Genomic DNA, 22,380 nt, shown 5'->3' on the forward strand with positions numbered 1-22,380 from the left:
GGTGCAGCCGACACAACTTCAGTCACCACTCAGTAAGTAGTGAGTGGCGACCATATACAGTTGTGTGAAAAAGTGTTTGCCCAATTCTTTTGCATGTTTGTAACACTTAAATGTTTCAGATCACCAAACAAATTCAAATCTTAGACAAGGATAGCACAAAATGCAGTTTTTAAATAAAGGTCTTTATTATTAAGGGAAAAAGGAATCCAAAACCTACAGGGCCCTGTGTAAAAAAGTGATTGCCCCCCACCCCTTAAAACATGAATTAACTGCAGTTCATCACATCTTTGAGAAGCTGAGTTCAAATTCCCTAGCCACACACAGGCCTGATATGTGTGTGGCTAGGGAATTACAGGGGTGATTTTAGTCAGCCGGCCACTCCTGGAAAGGTTCACCAATGTTCCATGTTTTCACTATTTGTGGATAATGGCTCTCACTGTGGTTCAATAAAGTCCTAAACCTTTAGAAATGGCTTTATAGCCTTTCCCAGACTGATAGATCTCAATTACTGTTTCTCATTTGTTACAGAATTTCTTTGGATCGTGCCATGCTGTCTAGCTTTTGGCGATCTTTTGGTCTACTTCACTTTGCCAGGCAAATCCTATTTAAGTGATTTCTTGATTAAGAACAGGTGTGGCAGTAATCAGGCCTGGGTGTGGCTAGGGAATTTGAACTCAGCTTCTCAAAGATGTGATGAACTGCAGTTAATTCATGTTTTAAGGGGTGGGGGGCAATCAATTTTTCACACTGGGCTCTGTAGGTTTGGATTTCTTTTTCCCTTAATAATAAAGTCCTTCATTTAAAAACTGCATTTTGTGTTTACTTGTGTTATCTTTGTCTAGTATTTACATTTGTTTGGTGAGCTGAAACATTGAAGTGGGACAAACATGCAAAACAATACAAAATCAGGAAGGGGCGCAACTCATTATGTACTGAGCAGTTGACTGAAAGCTGGAGGTTGCTGAAAGGAAAGAAGTCCATTTCTTCCTGGTAGCCGGGCTTTCAGTATTGTGGCTCTACAGCTTTGGAATGCTATTAAGCAGCAGATTAACACCATGAGTGCAAGTTAATAGTTTTTGGGGACACAACAGGTTCCCTTTAAGCAATTACTTCACTGGTTACTATGGCTGCCACAACATTTACACACATTACACCATTATATGCAATAAACCCAAATGTAATAGATTCACCTAGGTCACTCAACTTATTTTATTATAAATCAAACACTGAATGGATGCAACTTGAAAAGAAATATCACACTAGGGGTATGTATGTAGTTTACAGCCGCACTCGTGAGTTCCTTCAAAATATATAATTTTATTATTCTGCACAAAAGTTCACTACAGTGGTAAATGACAAAATAGTGAAAAAATAAATCCAAGCGATTTCATTAACGTTTCGACCCAAGCCTGGATCTTTCTCGAATTTGCAAGTGTGAGTAGTAGTAGAGATCAGCTGAAGATGAGCTGGTACCTTGCATAAGACAGTGAGCTTCAAATGAGAAGATAGATGCATTAATTAATACACTGGTGGTAGTGGGTTGCCTGGTAGCATCAATGGAGCTTGTGTCATCAGGACAATCGTGTGATGTACATGCAGTGTACCCTACGTTCACTGTGGGGAGAGAATGCAGGGTACGTACTTTGACCTGGGCTCGGGTTGAAACGTTAAAGAAATTGCTTGGATATATTTTTTCACTGCTTTGTCGATTACCACTGTGGTGAACATTTGTGTAGAATAATACAATTATATATTTTGAAGGAACTCTCACAAGTGCCGCTGTAAACTACATATTTGAGTATCTGGGTCCTGATCCCAGTCTAGCCAGCACCATCACCAATTTTTGAGTGTGCATGTTTAGGACTATCCAACACTAAGGGTATGTACACAGAGTTTTTGTAAGGAGGTCAAGAAACAAAAAGTGTTCTAGAGGAAACCACTTCAGAGAACTCTCCTCCTCTGAGTAGTTTTTTAAGGAGTTTCCTGAGCACTTTTCACAGAGTCTTTTTTAAGTATTTTAGAAGAATTTTTACTCAGGTGTTTTTTTCAGCCTTCTGATTGGACAGTGCCTAGTTGTCAGATAATTTGTGCCGAAACACTTTTTTTCCCCGACCAGGCTTTTTTAAAACCTGCAGCCGGAAAAATCGCTCAAAAGTCTGAACATATGAACAAGAAAGTAGTTTTACAATAGAAATGAATAGAAAAAGTATTTAAAGTCTCTTTAAAGTGATTTTTAGACGGTATAGAAGTGGACTGCTCAAAAAAACTCAGTAAATTGAGTGTGCACATAGACTAAATGTATAAATCTAGCAACAGACTGCATCATCCTAATGTCAATTCTGTTAAGGCCATTTGTATAATATACTACTACTAATAATAATACTCAGATTAGGGACATCACAAGTACCAGAAACAATGTACTACTTCTCCAGTGCCATGGGAGCTTTCAACAATATTAAAGCATGTGATACCATAGTTTTATATTGTATGTTCTTGAAACAATAAAGGCTGTGATGATCTTCTGTTTCTCCTTATTAAAATTAATTTTATAAATCTCTATGTACTATGGAAGGTAATTTGTCAGAGCATTTAACCCTTCCTCCCTACCACATACCATTGATATGATTGTGTAGCCCTTTAAATGTTAAGTCAGTCTATCCCTTTATGATCCCAAAGCACTGCTTCAACAGTGAGAAATTGCTTTTCAAAGTTGTCTCTGGAGGTGCATTGGGGCGTGACGATGTATTTCCAGCTTCTCAGCCTCACACTGTGTTTCCTACCTAGCAGCACCCTCCTCTAGGTAATTGACAGGTTGTTTGATATATATACTGTATATATATATATATATATATATATATATATATATATATATATATATATATATATATATATATATATATACACACACATACACAGTGTGTACAGGGGCATCTTAAAAGTTTGGTCACCCCTGGTCAAAATTACCGATTGTGAACAGTTAAGTTGAAGATTAAATGATCTCTAAAAGGCCTAAAAGTTAAAGATTTGGGATGAGTGAACCCAAACTGGAAAGTTCGGGGTTCGTACCGGACACTTAGTGTATTATTGTATTGTCCGATTTCCTGTTCGGGTTCGCCAGTCTAATAAAGCTTGTTGAAAGACTACAGAGCAGCCAATCAACAAGCTTTTAGACTGTGGGTACTTCTGTAGCCATCACAGCCATGACAAGTATTGGCATGCCTGTGATTGGCCGGTGCAGCATGTGACCCGGCCTGTATAAAGGTCAGATCACGACAAATGCTGCCATTATGCTCTCAATAGTGTAGGGATAAGATGCAGCTGGAGTGAGGGACAGATTTTGATTACGCACTCTGCAAAAAAAAAAACACTGTGTGTACTCTGCAACCCATATCTGTGCTAGTACTGTGCTAAAAGCCGCAGTGTGTACACTGCACTCATATCTGTGGGAGCGCTAGCCTGTAAGCCAGTGTGCATACTCTGTAACTCCCTGCCTGTGGGAGTACTGTCCTTTAAGCTGCTGTCTGTGCTCTGCAGCCCCCTGCCTGTGGGAGTACTGTCCATTAAGCTGCTGTCTGTGCTCTGCAGCCCCCTGTCTGTGGGAGTACTGACCTTTAAGCCACTGTATGTACTCTGTACCCTGCTGCCTGTTGGAGTACTGTCCTTTAAGCTGCTATGTGTACTCTGCACAAGACGCCTGTGGAAGTAATGCCCTTTAAGTCGCTGCATGTATTCTGCATGCATATCTGTGGAAGTATTGCCTTTAAGCTGCTGTGTGTACTCTGCACCCCTCCGCCTGTGGGAGTACTATCCTTTAAGCCACTGTGTGCACTCTGCACCTCCCCCACCTGTGGGAGTACTGTTCTTTAAGCCGCTGTGTGTACTCTGCACCCATATCTGTGAGAGTGCTGTCCTTTAAGCCACTGTGTGTACTCTTCATCCTCTCACCTGTGTGATTACTGCCCTGTAAGCTGCTGTGTGCCCTCTGTACCTCCCTGCCTGTAGGAGGAATGTCCTTTAAGTCTTGTATGTACACTGCACTCCCCTGCCTGTGGAAGTACTGTCATTTAACCCCTTAATCCCATATGACGTACTATCCCATCAAGGTGACCTGGGACTTAATTCCCAGTGACGGAATAGTACGTCATATGCAATCGGCCGCGCTCACGGGGGGAGCACGGCCGATCACGGCCGGGTGTCAGCTGCCTATCGCAGCTGACATCCGGCACTATGTGCAAGGAGTGGTCACGGACCGCCCCCGGCACATTAACCTCCGGCACACCGCGATCAAACATGATCGCGGTGTACCGGCGGTACAGGGAAGCATCGCGCAGGGAGGGGGCTCCCTGCGGGCTTCCCTGAGACGATCGGTACAAGGTGATGTACTCACCTTGTACCGAGCGTCTTCTCCCTGCAGTCCCCGGATTCAAAATGGCCGCGGGGCTGCATCCGGGTCCTGCAGGGAGTACTCCCGGGTCCGGAGCAGGCTGCAGATGAAAGCTGCAGCCTGCTCCGATGAAAGTAAGATCGCCCATCTGACAGAGTGCTGTGCAAACTGTCAGATGGGCGATCTGTGATGTCCCCCTCTGGGACAAAGTAAAAAAGTAAAAAAAAAAATTTCCACAAGTGTAAAAAAATAAATAAATAAATAAATAAATAAAATTCCTAAATAAAGAAAAAAATATATATATATTATTCCCATAAATACATTTCTTGATCTAAAAAAACAAAAAAAAACAATAAAAGTACACATATTTAGTATTGCCGCGTCCGTAATGACCCAACCTATAAAACTTTCCCACTAGTTAACCCCTTCAGTGAACACCGTAAGAAAAAAAAAACGAGCCAAAAAACGACGCTTTATTTTCATACCGCCGAACAAAAAGTGGAATAACACACGATCAAAAAGACGGATATAAATAACCATGATACCGCTGAAAACGACATCTTGTCCTGCAAAAAACGAGCCGCTATACAGCATCATAAGCAAAAAAATAAAAAAGTTATAGTCCTCAGAATAAAGCGATGCCAAAATAATTATTTATTCTATAAAATAGCTTTTATCGTATAAAAGCGCCAAAACATAAAAAAATGATATAAATGAGATATCGCTGTAATCGTACTGACCCAAAGAATAAAACTGCTTTATCAATTTTACCAAACGTGGAACGGTATAAACGCCTCCCCCAAAAGAAATTCATGAATAGCTGGTTTTTGGTCATTCTGCCTCACAAAAATTGGAATAAAAAGTGATCAAAAACTGTCACGTGTCCAAAAATGTTACCAATAAAAACGTTAACTCGTCCCACAAAAAACAAGACCTCACATGACTCTGTGGACCAAAATATGGAAAAATTATAGGTCTCAAAATGTGGTAACGCAAAAAATATTTTTTGCAATAAAAAGCGTCTTTCAGTGTGTGACGGCTGCCAATCATAAAAATCCGCTAAAAAAACAGCTATAAAAGTAAATCAAACCCCCTTCATCACCCCCTTAGTTAGCGAAAAATTAAAAAATTAAAAAAATGTATTTATTTCCATTTTCCCATTAGGGCTAGGGTTAGGGTTAGGGCTAGGGTTAGGGTTAGGGCCAGGGTTAGGGTTAGGGTTAGGGCTAGGGTTAGGGCTAGGGTTAGTGTTAGGGCTAGGGTTAGGGCTAGGGTTAGGGCTAGGGTTAGGGTTAGAGCTAGGGTTATGGCTAGGGTTATGGCTAGGGTTAGGGTTAGAGCTAGGGTTAGGGCTAGGGCTAGGGTTAGGGCTAGGGTTGGGGCTAGGGTTGGGGCTAAAGTTAGGGTTAGGGTTGGGGCTAAAGTTAGGGTTGGGGCTAAAGTTAGGGTTAGGGCTAAAGTTAGGGTTAGGGTTTGGATTACATTTACGGTTGGGATTAGGGTTGGGATTAGAGTTAGGGGGTGTGTCAGGGTTAGGGGTGTGGTTAGGGTTACCGTTGGGATTAGGGTTAGGGGTGTGTTTGGATTAGGGTTTGAGGTAGAATTGGGGGGTTTCCACTGTTTAGGCACATCAGGGGCTCTCCAAACGCGACATGGCGTCCGATGTCAATTCCAGCCAATTCTGCGTTGAAAAAGTAAAACAGTGTTCCTTCCCTTCCGAGCTCTCCCGTGCGCCCAATCAGGGGTTTACCCCAACATATGGGGTATCAGCGTACTCGGGACAAATTGTACAACAAATTTCGGGGTCGAAGTTCTCTTGTTATCCTTGGGAAAATAAAAATTTGGGGGGCTAAAAATCATTTTTTGGGAAAAAAAAGATTTTTATTTTCACGGCTCTGCGTTGTAAACTGTAGTGAAACACTTGGGGGTTCAAAGTTCTCACAACACATCTAGATAAGTTCCTTGGGAGGTCTAGTTTCCAATATGGGGTCACTTGTGGGGGGTTTGTACTGTTTGGATACATCAGGGGCTCTGCAAATGCAACGTGATGCCTGCAGACCAATCCATCTAAGTCTGCATTCCAAATGGCGCTCCTTCCCTTCCGAGCTCTGCCAGGTGCCCAAACAGTGGTTCCCCCCCCCACATGTGGGGTATCAGAGTACTCAGGACAAATTGGACAACAACTTTTAGGGTCCAATTTATCCTTTTACCCTTGTGAAAATACAAAACTGGGGGCTAAAAAATAATTTTTGTGAAAAAAAAAGAATTTTTATTTTCACGGCTCTGCGTTATAAACTGTAGTGAAACACTTGGGGGTTCAAAGCTCTCAAAACACATCTAGATAAGTTCCTTAGGGGTCTACTTTCCAAAATGGTGTCACTTGTGGGGGGTTTCAATGTATAGGCACATCAGGGGCTCTCCAAACGCAACATGGTGTCCCATCTTAATTCCAGTCAATTTTGCATTGAAAAGTAAAATGGCGCTCCTTCCCTTCCGAGCTCTGCTATGCGCCCAAACAGTGGTTTACCCCCACATATGGGGTATCATCGTACTCAGGACAAATTGCACAACAACTTCTGTGGTCTAATTTCTTCTCTTACCCTTGGGAAAATAAAAAATTGGGGGCAAAAAGATCACTTTTGTGAAAAAATATGATTTTTTATTTTTACGGCTCTGCATTATAAACTTCTGTGAAGCACTTGTTGGGTCAAAGTGCTCACCACACATCTAGATAAGTTCCTTAGGGGGTCTACTTTCCAAAATGGTGTCACTTGTGGGGGGTTTCAATGTTTAGGCACATCAGGGGCTCTCCAAACCCAACATGGCGTCCCATCTCAATTCCAGTCAATTTTGCATTGAAAAGTCAAATGGCGCTCCTTCCCTTCCGAGCTCTGCCATGCGCCCAAACAATGGTTTACACCCACATATGGGGTATCAGCGTACTCAGGACAAATTGGACAACAACTTTTAGGGTCCAATTTATCCTTTTACCCTTGTGAAAATAAAAAATTGGGGGCGAAAAGATCATTTTTGTGAAAAAATATGATTTTTTATTTTTACGGCTCTGCATTATAAACTTCTGTGAAGCACTTGGTGGGTCAAAGTGCTCACCACACATCTAGATAAGTTCCTTAGGGGGGTCTACTTTCCAAAATGGTGTCACTTGTGGGGGGTTTCAATGTTTAGGCACATCAGGGGCTCTCCAAACGCAACACGGCGTCCCATCTCAATTCCAGTCAATTTTGCATTGAAAAGTAAAATGGCGCTCATTTCCTTCAGAGCTCTGCCATGCGCCCAAACAGTGGTTTACCCCCATATATTGGGTATCAGCGTACTCAGGACAAATTGTACAACAACTTTTGGGGTCCATTTTCTCCTGTTACCCTTGGTAAAATAAAATAAATTGGAGCTGAAATAAATTTTGTGTGAAAAAAAGTTAAATGTTCATTTTTATTTAAACATTCCAAAAATTCCTGTGAAACCCCTGAAGGGTTAATAAACTTCTTGAATGTGGTTTTGAGCACCTTGAGGGGTGCAGTTTTTAGAATGGTGTCACACTTGGTTATTTTCTATCATATAGACCCCTCAAAATGACTTCAAATGAGATGTGGTCCCTAAAAAAAAATGGTGTTGTAAAAATGAGAAATTTCTGGTCAACTTTTAACCCTTATAACTCCCTAACAAAAAAAATGTTGGTTCCAAAATTGTGCTGATGTAAAGTAGACATGTGGGAAATGTTACTTATTAAGTATTTTGCGTGACATATCTCTGTGATTTACGGGCATAAAAATTCAAAGTTGGAAAATTGCAAAATTTCCTAAATTTTCGCCAAATTTCCGTTTTTTTCACAAATAAACGCAAGTTATATCGAATAAATTTTACCACTATCATGAAGTACAGTATGTCACGAGAAAACAATGTCAGAATCGCCAAGATCCGTTAAAGCGTTCCAGAGTTATAACCTCATAAAGGGACAGTGGTCAGAATTGTAAAAATTGGCCCGGTCACTAACGTGCAAACCACCCTCAGGGCTTAAGGGGTTAAGCTGCTGTGTGTACTCTTCACCCCCTCCCCTGCCTGTGGGAGTACTGTTAATTTAAGCCACTGTTTGTTTTCTAGCAGTCTGAGAAATAAATAATTGGCATTAGCTGTTTCATTGCCATTAGTAGGCCAAATAAATAATTGTTCAGGACTGATGTGTGTTTTCTAGTAGCTTTGAAAATCATTAAATCACATCAGCCATCTCCTTGTCATTCCTAGGCCCCCGAAAATGTTTTTCCTAGACTGGTGTGTGTTTTTTTACTAGTCTAGGAAATAAATAATTAGCATCAGCCGTCTAATTGCCATTTCTAGGCCGAACAAATAATTTTCAGGACTGTCGGGTTTTTTCTAGTACTGTTGCAAATAAATAAATCTACTCTTCCGCCATCTCTTTGCAAGTAGCGTTTAGAAAATAAACTTCCAAAAATGAGCACAGTATAAAATAAGGGACGTGGACGTGATTGTGTTGGTGCTGGTGTAGCTGCTGATGGTGGTGGTTGTGTAGTAATAATATAATATTATAATACATCGGATAGCACTCGGCCATGTTATACGGCAGTGTGAGCGATCACTCAGTTCAACACTCTAAAGTAGGTCCCCGTGGCTTCTCCCTACAGTATGCCAGTTGTATATAGGAAAAGACTTCTCAGTCTTCATATACGCCAGTCTTAATGATGCTGGAGTAAGATGCCCCTAGTTCATTACGAGGCACACACATAAATTAGGCCTCAACGGCTGTACCCATCCACCAGAAATGTTACTCAAGTTAGAGACTAGTGTATATTTCTGGATACATTTTGATGAAGTTGCTGGGTAGACTTTGGCCCATCCCATACCACCCAAGCTCCACTCACTTTGGCAGAGCTGGCCAGGACTGGAGTAAAAACAACAAAAGTCAACATTTTTGTTCATCTCCGAGTTGCACAATAAAGTGACATTCCACAGTGTTTTTCACTAGAAAACTGGAGAAAACGCCTTGATGAATCGAGCCCATAGTCTTTGGACGGCTGTTCAAAGTGTGTTTTCTCTGAATTGCTACTACAACGTGTGACTGGCAGAATTACATTTTACTACACAGAATACAATATATTCTTCCTTACCTGTAGATTCATCATATCTAAAGGCCAAATTGGATTTCAACATGCTCAATCTTTATGGAGATAAGCCATTGCCAGAAGGGTATGATGGCAGCCTAGTCCTCTCTCCCCACTGTTACAAATACAGGTGTCAACCAAGGCCAGTTTGCTTGTTTTTGAGAGAGTAGGGAGAGGTAACTTTTCGGATGGAACTATCTATACCCTTCCTAAAAAGGAAATAACCCTTAATATGAAATTGTCCTCAAATATAATATGTTAGCTCTATTATTTCCTAGTTCATCCCTGCTTTCTCAGATTCATGAATTTTGTCTAGTCATACACTGATATTAGAATACATGGGGCAATGAAGCACTGCAGATTTTATTTTTTGGAATCTGTGAAAACTGCCTGAAAAAATATGGGAGTGAATAAAAGCTGAGTTGGCACAAAAGGTCCCTTTTTCCCATAAGAAGAGACTAGTATTATAAAACGGTCCTGTTATATATTTTATACTGGGACTTAACACTTCTAATTCTGACAACATTCATAACCCAAAATTTGAGACACTGAGCCTCCCTACCATTGTTACTAGTCCCCAAATACCCATGAACACTACCAAAACAACCATTATGGGCTTATTAAGAAATGCCCAACTTTGAGATCTGGTTTGTGGAACTGTACCACTATTATAAGGAATATGGAAAGGCTTTAATGACATCCATGTGAGGTATTTTTTATAGCTCTCCAAGAAACAAATGTAACAGAGGAATAACAATTACTTTAAGATTTATTTTTTACCTCCACTTCAGAAAACCATCTACCATACTTAAACAATCTGTATTCCCATAACCCTACAATGTGATGCTCCTCCTCTGTTCACACAAAGGATTTTTTTTGTTGTTTGTTGTTTTGATTGGATTTTCGGAACTATTAAATTTTCTCAAGTATTCCCCTCTGCTTTAGGATATATGTAAGATACGCACCACACTCTCATATTCCTCCATAGCCTCGCTCTCTCCAGCTGTGCTGCTGAAACTGCTCGTACTGGATGAAGAGCGAGAAATGTTGGATCGCCCATTCTCCTTCAGTTTAATGTACGGTCTGGAAAACAAAATGGTTGGATAAAGTATTTTATAAAACAGAAAACCTGAGATATCAAATTCACAAAAACAGTTTACGTATTTACAATTTGCAGGGCTTATATCCAACAGATACCAACATCAGAAGGGTAATGCACTTTATAGAACCCCTATTTTCAAATACCTAATATTGTATATTAGTGTAATAGAGGGGAATTCTCCATGCTAGACCCTCTTCTATTAGTTATAGTAGTGTGGCTACAACAGATGTATTTTAGGGCTCATTCTAACGTCAATGATTTCTCACATGTGCACAAAACAGACCATGTCATCAGTGTTTAGTCCGTGTGTCAGTTTTTACTATAATAGTAGGGGTGGCCCGGGGCCCAAGGGTCACATCAGCGCCCCATCACGCTACAGAAAAAGGGGATCCTGGCTGGATGTATGTGCTGATACCATAGCAATATGCCACTACTGACTACATGCTGCTGCTCGACATGAAATGCCAGGACCCAACAAGATAGTGATGAACGAGGAAGACCAGAGTCTAAAAATAATCTTGTCTTTACTGAGTGAATTGGTAAAATGTATATACATCAGATAGCAGGCACAACATTTAGTGAATACATCTTCTGCACAGTCCAGAGGCAGGAAGTTCGGTTGCACACAGTGGTACATTTCTTTCATTACATGCTTCAATGGTCCAGCAAGCCACAATGGGAATCTATATCTTCCCTTCGTGTAGGACCTCACTGGCTGATGTGGGTTGCTACAACTACTCAATACAATTCTCAAAGGCCACTTGATGTGGGCTACACACACCTTGGTGTGCCACTGCATATTCAGTTCCTCATAGGAGAACATGTGTCCCAGCCCGGCCATATTCTCCTTTGTGACCCTCATGTCTGGCTACACTTCCGCATGTTAACTAGTTTAGATAACAATTTCGGTAGGTCCCACTTTCCTGAGATAAGAAATCCCTGCCACGTAATACTTGTCTACTTCAAAATGTGCCATCTGAAAATGGTCTCCCTTCTTTGCACATAACACCCCTTTCAATGCAGGTCTGCTAAGCCTTCTCTATCAGCCTAAGAGGAACTGGGTTCCTCGTGCCCACTTACTTCATCCCACCATGGGCTGGCCCCAATGGTTAACCAATTGCTAACCAATTGTTGCCTGCCACAAACCAGATGAAACAACATTTAAAATCATGGCAATGCATTATATAACCATAAGACCTTTAAGAGGGGTGTCAACAGCTTTTCCACTCCTTTACATACATTACCATCACAGTTTGGTCACAGTTTTCTCTTTTTTCAGATGAAAAAAAAAACAAACTGATGTAGGTTTCTCAAGCTTTTACTATCAAACAGACCATGTAAAGAGGACTGCATATGGAAGGGATTTTTTCATGGACTCATATACTTGCATTGGTGATTTAATTTGAGACTCAGATCAAAATTAATCACGTCTCCACGATTTTATGTGGAGCACACAGGGTGATAAAATACACAAACATGTGAACAGCTCCATAGACTACGATAGGCACGATTTCAATCTGTGTAAAACATGGTAGAACACATAATAGAAAAGTTGACGTCTGAATGTACCCTTACTCTCGAAGACCCAACATGTCCATGCGTTAGTTGGGTTACTCACTTATTACATTGTGAGTACCACCAGAGGAACACCTTGTGATTATGTAATAATTAGGTACTCCTTTAACAATAAAAAGTTTTCAAGCCAACATCTTTCTTAACCCCTTCACCACCTTGGGATTTTTATTTTTTGCGCTTTAGTTATTTGCTCCCCTTTTTCACAGAGCCATAACTTTTTATTTTTATTTATACTTTTGAACAACATCATTCGTTTTACCACATAGTGTATTTGAAAACGGGGAAAAATTCCAAGTGCCGTAAAATTGCAAACAAAGTGCAATTTCACTTTTTTTTTTTAAATACCATGTTCACTAAATGCTAAAACTGACGTGCCATCATGATTCTCCAGGTCATTTCAAGAAACCAAAGATGTATGGATTTTTTTTATTTAAGGAGTGAGAAAAAAATCCAAAGTTTGTAAAAAAATATAAAATGGCGCCATTTTCTGAGACCCATAATGTCTCCATTTTTTGGGATCCAAGGCTGGGTGAGGGCTACTTTTTGCGCGCCTAGCTGACATTTCTATTCATATCATTTTGGGATACATGCAATCTTTTGATCGTCCGTTATTGCATTTTATTGCAATGTTATGTAGACATAAAAGAGTAAATTCTGTCGTTTTGATTTTTTTCTCATTGTGCGGTTTACTGATTAATTTAATTATTTCTATAGTTTGATAGATCGGGCGTCTCTGAACTCGGGGATTCCAAATGTGTGCTTTTGATTTTTTTATTGTTTTATTTCGCATGGGTCAAAAGGGGAGTGATTTGAACTTTTACATTTTTTAAATCATTTTTTTTTTACTTTTCTTGTCCTTTGGAGACTTGAAGCTGTGATTTTCTGATCACTTGTGATACACATAGCAGGGAAGTGTACTAGAAATGATCATTTGCTATGAATGCCAGCCATGGAGGAGGCGATCATAGCAGATAGGCAATGACAAACATGGGGGTCTCTTGTTGTCATGCCAACCCTCGGCACCCTGCGATCATGTGACAATGATGCAGATTGGCATGGTATGTGACACGCTTCTGGCGCGTGCATGTTAAATGCCACTGTCAGAGATTGACAGCAGCATTTAATGTGTTGACAGCAGCATGTGGATTGTGATTCCACCCAAGGCTGTTAGGGGCACATGACAGCAGATCAAATCAGCTGTCATGTGCCTAAAAAGATGCGGGCTCAAGTGCTGAAGCCTGCATCAAAGAATGGGAGGTGTCCTTTGATGTACCTAGGTACATAAGTCGAAAAGGGGATAACTGTAAGCTGTCTAGCTTAAGAAAGTTGTCTAGCTTAAGAAAAATTGCCTGCTTGATTTCCAAGATCCGTGCACTCTTGCTCATTGGTTGTGAGTAGTATTGCAGCTCAGCACCATTGACATGAATGGAAATTAATGATAGTGGTACTGTTTCTGGACAACCAGAAAACCTTTTTTTTAAATTGACTTTCTAAGATCGGAATAATTGTGGCCATCAATATCAGATTAGTTGGTGTGTGACATATTAGCTGCAACATTCATGCACTACATCTACAAGTATCTGCACCCTATCTATTTTGCAGCAGCTGTGCAGGGTTGTGCCTTATACACTAAAGAGGTAAAAATGTTTGTGTCAGCGCATAGCCGCTTCAAATAGTTGGCCAATGGGGGTGTTCAGAGTCGAGTCCCCACCAATCTGATAATTTTTAAATATCTCTATGACAGGCAATCAATATTCTGGTCCCAGAAAACCTTTTTCATCACAAAAACTGCAGTATTCAGGACCTGAATGTGGCTCTCAACCTTTGGGGACATTCATACTTTTGGTGATTACATGGATTGAAGTTCACATAGTAATTATGAGGAGAAGAATGTGTCTGCATCTTTATCAGAAATACAACTGCTCAGGCTTGCACAAAATAGCAAGGGAAATTTCCCAGTGGAAAAAAATCATGTTCTTGTAGGTTGTAGCCAGGCAAGAATTACAGAACAATTGCAATAGAGCATGAAGATGAATTATCTCCGATTTATGAGAAGATGTGATGGAAAATTCTGATTACTATTACTATATAATTTCATATGACTATTTTCTTCATTTCCTTCAACTACCTCCATTGGTGCTAAAACATGAATTCAGATGTCCGAGCACATTGGTCTGATACTTGACCTCTAATGCACAGAGTGGCCTGGGGTCTCTGACCTGAGCGTAACAGCTTTGTGTATTTTGTGTGAGGCTGTTCCTCTCGGGTTAAGAGAGCCACCACCAGATCTTGGATTGATGTCCATGGATGTCTGAATGAACATTCAGTCTTTCATGTGCATACCCAACATAGCTAGAGTCAAGGTTAACCCCTGACACAAGGATCTACCTTTTCTGTATAAACCTGTTCTCTCAGTAGAAGATTATATGTCTTAAAGGTGAGTCCCTACCATGGAAAGTGATGACATATCACTAGAATATGCAATCTCTTATTGATTGATAGGACTTGAAATGCTAGGACTTCTTTCAGTCCTTAGAATTATTGCTTTTAATTAGTGTGGCATCCCCAAGTCACTTAAAGGGGTTTTCCTGAATCAGTTGTCAAATAGCCATTGACATATATACCATTCTAACCACCATTTTTACAGTTTGTTTTTTGCCATAAGTCCCCGCTTCCACAATTGGTATTTTGGTCACATGACGCACCGAGTCTCATTGTCTGCACTTCCTATAATGGTCCCTTTTTTGCATTGAGATATTCTCTTTAGGCAGGAGAGAACAAAATAACACAGGTGCCGCAGCGCTGTCTGCCATGTGTGGGAGACCAGACAGAATGCAAAAATACAAAGCTCAAAGCCCTGTATTTCTACAGTATCTATGGGATGGGGCTTCAACCCAGAACCCAGACGTAGACAACACCTATGCTATCCGCATTCCCTAATGGAGTAAATGATTGGGGCCTTAAGTAGACAACCTCTTTAATATACAATATGGGAGCACTTAATGAAATCTGAATAGAATACACATCCAGAAACTTCTAATATATTAGACTATATATCATTATGTCCCATATAGCATATAATAATTAAAATAAAAACAAATTGTTCTGGCACTACGCATTTCATAATCACTGGCGCATTATTCCGACATTATTATTTTTACCTTTCTTTGTTGGGACATATCTCTGGGGAACTGGGATTTGATGATGTTTCAGATTTTACATCCTGTGATGAGTGGCCACAATCTGGAGTTTTTTGCACAGCAGACATGCTGTCACTGTCAAAATGAAATAAATAATTACTACAACTAAAAGCAGCAAATAATCAATTGTGAAAGTGAATGTAGGCAATGAAACTCTTGTTGAATATAAAAAAAACATAAACTTTAGATAAATAAAAAGTATTGTTATGTCAATAATATACCTAAAAGGTTGAAAAACGTAGATATACACATTATTCGTTTTGACGTTCAAAGCAGCATTCATCATTTTGTTAGCTGGAAACAGTCAATGAGCTTGTTGGTATCAAAACTTTGCTTAGCCAAGTCTCTATAATGCAATGTGGGTTTTGAAACCTATAGAGTTATTAGTGAAACTTTAGACCATAATAAAGGCTGTAATTTAGAATACGTGCAAGATAATGGAAATATACACTCACTGGCCACTTTATTAGGTACACCTGTCCAACTTCTTGTTAACACTTAATTTCTAATCAGCCAATCACATGGCGGCAACTCAGTGCATTTAGGCATGTAGACATGGTCAAGACAATCTCCTGCAGTTCAAACCGAGCATCAGTATGGGGAAGAAAGGTGATTTGAGTGCCTTTGAACGTGGCATGGTTGTTGGTGCCAGAAGGGCTGGTCTGAGTATTTCAGAAACTGCTGATCTACTGGGATTTTCACGCACAACCATCTCTAGGGTTTACAGAGAATGGTCCGAAAAAGAAAAAAAATCCAGTGAGCGGCAGTTCTGTGGGCGGAAATGCCTTGTTGATGCCAGAGGTCAGAGGAGAATGGGCAGACTGGTTCGAGCTGATAGAAAGGCAACAGTGACTCAAATCGCCACCCGTTACAACCAAGGTAGGCCTAAGAGCATCTCTGAACGCACAGTGCGTCGAACTTTGAGGCAGATGGGCTACAGCAGCAGAAGACCACACCGGGTACCACTCCTTTCAGCTAAGAACAGGAAACTGAGGCTACAATTTGTACAAGCTCATCGAAATTGGACAGTAGAAGATTGGAAAAACGTTGCTTGGTCTGATGAGTCTCGATTTCTGCTGCGACATTCGGATGGTAGGGTCAGAATTTGGCGTAAACAACATGAAAGCATGGATCCATCCTGCCTTGTATGGAGCATCTTTGGGATGTGCAGCCGACAAATCTGCGGCAACTGTGTGATGCCATCATGTCAATATGGACCAAAATCTCTGAGGAATGCTTCCAGCACCTTGTTGAATCTATGCCACGAAGAATTGAGGCAGTTCTGAAGGCAAAAGGGGGTCCAACCCGTTACTAGCATGGTGTACCTAATAAAGTGGCCGGTGAGTGTATATAAACTATGGAGAACATAAAAAACAAGTAAAACAAAGTTGCACCAAGAAAAAGAAAATATATAATTGGCTAGGCTATGTTGGAAGCTGATGTGGTTCAGCATAGGTTTTTACTAAGTTACATAACGAGGGTGATGTATAAAAAACAGTGCAGGGGAGACGTGGAGGAGCCACCTGTCAGAACCAATCAGATTTTAGCTTTCATAGTTTAGAAAATTTTACAACTTGTTAGGCTGCCATGGACTATTTCTTTACTTTTTTACTTAAACTTGTTTTGATAAATTCCTCGTAAAGGATTATTCAAATGTAGTCTCTTTAGCAGCATACGACTTTCCAGTCTCCTTACTTCCTGGTTTCTGGGAGGGTGGGCTCTCCTCCTTGAGTGACAGTTCTGGTGAGAGGCAGAGCTGTAGTATTAGAAGAACGTTAACGTTCAGTACAAGTTCTTCTCTGACACATTCAGCTATCAGTGCTAGTTCTGAATCTATACTGTTATCATTAAATTTTCATATAGGGATAACAGTGCATTTGAACAAACACACAGATCCAGACAGTGAGATCCATGATTCTGGGTGCGAAGGATTGTGATTCTACAGGATATATAAGATCAGCTCGGTCAAGAGCTGAGAGAGAAAAGGAGGAGGTGAATGGGTAACTGCTGTATAGAAATCAATGTCCTATAGATAGGTGACTGGTATGTTAAGAGTCAACCCCTTTCCTGGAATTTAAGTAATGTGCAAAGTTGCCTGCCAGGAAACAAGCTGTATGCTAAAAAAGGAAAAAATTCACGTTACAAGAAAATGACAAAAATTGAAAAAGGTCAATTATAAACTTTCATGCTGTCTAGCTAACTGAATCAAATAACTTGATAAGACCCCTTTAATGTGTGTTAATAGTAACCTTTAGGCAAAATCAATCATTATAAATCTAGACAGATTTCTGCCTAGAAGGTGAATAGACAGTGGTAGGCAGGAATAGCCAGAAGTCTTGAATTCCAAGCACTACTTAGCAGGAGCTTATGACTGAGAGGACGAACAGGGCTCCGGCAGATAAAATAGTGTTTTATCAAAACTAAAACTGAGACACTTCTGAAATTGGAGTCTCTACCCCTACTTTATGCTGCCCTCAGAGAGAAGTAGCAAAAAAACAGTCCCATAATATGGTACTGATATATACCTATAAACGTGATAAGAATCACATGAACAGTAAATAACTGAATTGTGCAAGTTGTGCATTCGGTTTACATTGAGCACTGTTTGGAAGAGATACCCGAATTTTGGTTTAGTTAGTATTTATGTGGCCAGTGCGATCATTAGAAAACTCATTATCGGTCACAGCTTTATCCCAGTATTTCAAAAGTCAGCATCGTTTTTGCCTGTATAATTTGGATCGTTCACTTTCTTCTTGTAAATAACTCACCATAGGCAGCTGATTGCTACCGCAGCTTAACCTTTTACAAAGGAGATGGAAAATCTATTTTTTTCATAGAAGATACATTTGCACAGCTCCTGCTATTTACTAGTGGAAACAGGTTTACCCTGCACTTTCGTCACAAGTAATTTCCTAGTAATTACTAATGATAGGAAGCATTTACACATATTTATTATTGTTTTAATCCAGGAAACAATGGTCATAAAAGTCATCAATAGATACTTTCTAATGGAAGCATACAAATTCATATGTGTACCTGCTTTGAACAACTTTCTAGCTATAAGAATATACTTGAGTTATTATAGATCGGTTATAGACCCAGTGTGTTGACGAGGGTCTGCTCCAGGTTTTCATGGGCCCTGGGTGAAAGAATTTCAGAGGGCACCCTTTAACACACACTACTATTCATGATGAAATATAGGTATAGTACAATGCAAAAGATTTCACTTCTTACATTACATGAGTGATATATTGTAAATTCTACAATAGCTCAGAAACTGGCGAATCCTTGCATCGCACATCACACAGAGTGACTGCAGACTTATCATTTTAGACCAGACAGTATAGTCCTCCATACAGTATTATGGGCAGAACATAGTCCTTCATATAATATTATGGGCACCAGATAGTCATCCATACAAAATTATGGGCACCACATAGTCTTTCTTACAAAATTATGGGCACCACATAGTTCTCCATACAGTATTGTGGGCACCACATAGTCCTCCATACAGTATTATAGGCACTACATAGTCATCCATACAGTATTATGGGCCCCATATAATGCTCCATATAGCATAATGAGCCCCATATAATGTTTCATACAGTATAATGGGCCCCATATATTGCTCCATACAGTATATAATGGCCCACATAATGCTCCATACATAAAAAAAAAATCAAATACTAAACTCTCGACGCAGGTCCGGTCTCCTCAGCAACTTTTGACATTCTGCACTACTCAACAGAGGGTGCGCTGTAGTGACATCATTGCGCCTTCTGCCCTGAGACGTCACAGAGTCAGAAGACAGTGATGCTGAAGACACTAGAGCTGCGGGAAATGAAGATAGGTGAGTATTTGAGGGAGGGCCCAGTGCCAGTGCTGGCACTGGACTCCCTCGCCTCGCAGGCCCCATAGCGTGTTGGTCCTCGATGCTGAGTGGACTCTCCCATTCGTCCAGGGCCCTGACACTTGCCCATGTGTGTCGGGTGGTGACGCTGACACTGGTGTTGACCTATCAAGATGAGGTCAAGCCAGCTTAATGGCACTATAAAGCATTAAAAAAAAAGAGACAGAAAATGCATATCTGGTTCCTGGGGATTTGGAAAGCAAATGGTAATTGTATCCTATGACCCCTCCCACCTAGATCAGAGAGGGTCTGACTGCTAGAACCCCTGCTTATTGCTAGAACCCCAGTCTCCTCCTACCTTAGATCTATCTCAGTGTGCAAACTTTGGGCCCAATTCAACAAAACTTTTATGTCAGTATTCTGGCATAAAAAGCTTTGAAAGTTGCCTAATTTTAGTGCAAGTGACGGCTGGGATACAATTATGCAACCACATCACTTTGGCCCATCTCCGGTAAAGTCAGCAAAGATGGGGCTGGGGTTTTCTCATAGAGAACACAGGAGCACTTGGTCGAATGAGTGCTCCTGTATATAGGATATGAAATGACTGTAAACCTAATGATTGGCTGCAGCATCGTTTTGGCTGCCAGCCATTTTTGTGTATGGCCAGCTTTAGGCTAAGTACACACATCCACAAAATTTATTCAACCAGTCAAATTGCAAAAGTGACTAGCTACGTGTTCAGCTTTATGTGACTGCCCGCATAGTGGATGGGTGCAGGAGCTACCTAGTATACACATGCACCAATCTGGGTATGCAAATTGGACCAAACTAGAGCATGAGGCAAATTATTTCACTGGGATCTACGAAAAGAAGTCACTGTGAACTATACATTGGAAAATATTGGTCCGAGTGTTGTCTATGTGCGTTCAGTTTTTACATGGATAGCATGTGACCAAGGTACGTTTGTGTGAACATAACCTTTGGGAAACAAAAGGTTGAGAGACATTTAAGTGATGCTTTTGCCAGTTAGGAAACAGTAACAGCATCAGACTATTTCGTGTAATACAGTAATAGGAACCTCATGTACTTTCTAAAAGTTATCTTGTTTAAAGAAACTGTGAAGTATAACATTTATAAATGTCAAAAGAAAAGAGCAATGCTTCGAGTACACAAAGCATCAGATAGATTCCAAATGTGATCAGTAGACGGATGCATGTAGGGAGGACCTATAGCGCTCCAGAGATAATTCAGAAATCTCTTTTCCTCATGCCTTTTGAGAACGATAACCTTATATAAGTTGTGTAACATGTGGAAAGCAAACCCCGATGCCGAACTGTAAGATGTTTCAAAAATAAGACAAAGTTTACCATCTCGCCCGAGTTTCAGACGGTACTTCAGCTCCGGTGTGTAATCGAGGGAAGAGACCAGATCTCCGTTTTATTGGACTCTTGGACTGTGTCTTTGTCACCACAGCAGGAGGCTGCAAAAACATTTACGAGAACAAAGCAAATAATTATTTTTTTGTTGTTTCTAAAAAGAAAAATTAAGAAACTTAGCTAACTGCAGTTCTTTGCATTTCCAAGGTCTCAGACTACTAACAAACTCGATGTGCAGTCTGAGCCTGCAGTCCTGTCCTGTTCCCTTCTACTGCAACCTGCTTCTCGCTATCCTACAAATAGAAAAAGGGCAGATTTTTGTCCAATATAGACGAATTCTGGGTCGCTACTTTACTATTAGGATCATCAAAATTTGCACCAGTTTGCGCTTGCATTTTTTGAGGGTAGCCATATGTTTAATTGCTTCGCTTTGCAAGAAGACAGGTGTCCCTCTCACTTCGACTTCTGAGGTGTATAGGAGACATTCGATCTATGCAATATTTCATATGCAAACCTTTTCCTATAAAGCATTATGTGTCAATGAAGGATGATCCATAAAGCAAACCCATACCTCGATTAATGCAATATTTCTGCAGACACATGGGTAATGTGCAAAGCAAACAGCATGCAAATCCCATGATGCCTGCTTACTGGAGCAGCTGCTACAGGGAGAAAACAGTTTTATTCATGCTATAGCTGCACATTTTCAGTCATCGGCGCATCGCAGGGAGTGGCAACAGTCATCAGTCACTACAGAGTGAGCGGTGGCTGTAATCACTCCTCGTCACTTTGATTTAATTGACAGCCTAATGTGCTGCACAGATACACTGCAGAGCAGGTTGTTAATCAGTGTACTGGAAAGTGATTACAGAGCACTCACCGCGTAGTAAGAAGTTACTGGATCGCCCCAATGACTAGAAGCAAGCGCCTGCAGGGAGAATAAAACTTAATTTTCTCCCTGTAGCCGCTTCTCCAGTAAGCAGACTACACATAATTTAAATATTATTCATCTGTATTTTACCCCTAAATTTTCAAGTAAGTAGCATTTCTCGGGATCACAGGGACCCTTTAAGATGACCTAGTCCACTCCCAAAGCTGATCATATTCTGGAAAGAGAAGATATTGTTTAATATTAACAGTGCTTACAGAGAATGTGGTTTTGGTCATTTCAGCAGTTGTGTGCACAATTCCTCCGCTCAGGCTCCCAGATATGCCCCCGGACTGATGCTTTTTTTGATTTCCCACCATAGTTTCCATGGAATGACTGCGTACCCGGATAGCTCTCTTAGACAAAGAAAAGACACAGGAAAATAAATAAGACTTTATTATGTGCAGTCCATAAAGCCACCAGAGAATGTTTGTCATCAGATAAGCTCCATTGTTTATGGTATAAAGAATAATCCCAACATATATTACCAGTTGAACTTGACCTTGTCCTCAAACATACTTTCATCTGATACATTTATATTCTTTGCTAGTTTTCCTTTGATGTGTTATCTGTTATATTTTTCATAGCTACTCTGGTAGAAACCATACTTTCCAAGCATATTGTCGGACCGCGGCCTTTCAAGATGAAACACAGAAGCTTATGTATAATAGGGTTCAAAAGAAAATGTCACGCTTTGACAGCCTGTACCTTATGGACAGTACTATACCAATATTAATAGACTTAAAGGCAAAGGACATAAGAAACCCCTGTATGTAAGCCACAGCAGCGGGTATATTTGATAAAGGTAAAGGTCAACTTTGTTTTTGCTA

General features: G+C 40.4%; 1 protein-coding gene across 4 annotated transcripts in view; it reads right to left on the reverse strand.

Moving 5' to 3' along the window:
• Positions 1-22,380, reverse strand: part of RAP1GAP2 (RAP1 GTPase activating protein 2) — a 1,028,482-nt gene that overhangs the window by 26,062 nt on the left and 980,040 nt on the right. For all 4 annotated transcript variants that reach the window (XM_077294402.1, XM_077294401.1, XM_077294400.1 and 1 more), the window contains 4 exons: positions 21,769-21,906; positions 20,614-20,726; positions 15,358-15,471; positions 10,485-10,602 (listed from right to left, as the gene is read on the reverse strand). In XM_077294402.1, coding sequence (XP_077150517.1) covers positions 10,485-10,602; positions 15,358-15,471; positions 20,614-20,726; positions 21,769-21,906 — 483 coding nt within the window. The remainder of the gene's footprint in view (positions 1-10,484; positions 10,603-15,357; positions 15,472-20,613; positions 20,727-21,768; positions 21,907-22,380) is intronic.

The sequence above is a fragment of the Ranitomeya variabilis genome, chromosome 3 (assembly GCF_051348905.1).
Source record: "Ranitomeya variabilis isolate aRanVar5 chromosome 3, aRanVar5.hap1, whole genome shotgun sequence".
NCBI lineage: Eukaryota > Metazoa > Chordata > Amphibia > Anura > Dendrobatidae > Ranitomeya > Ranitomeya variabilis.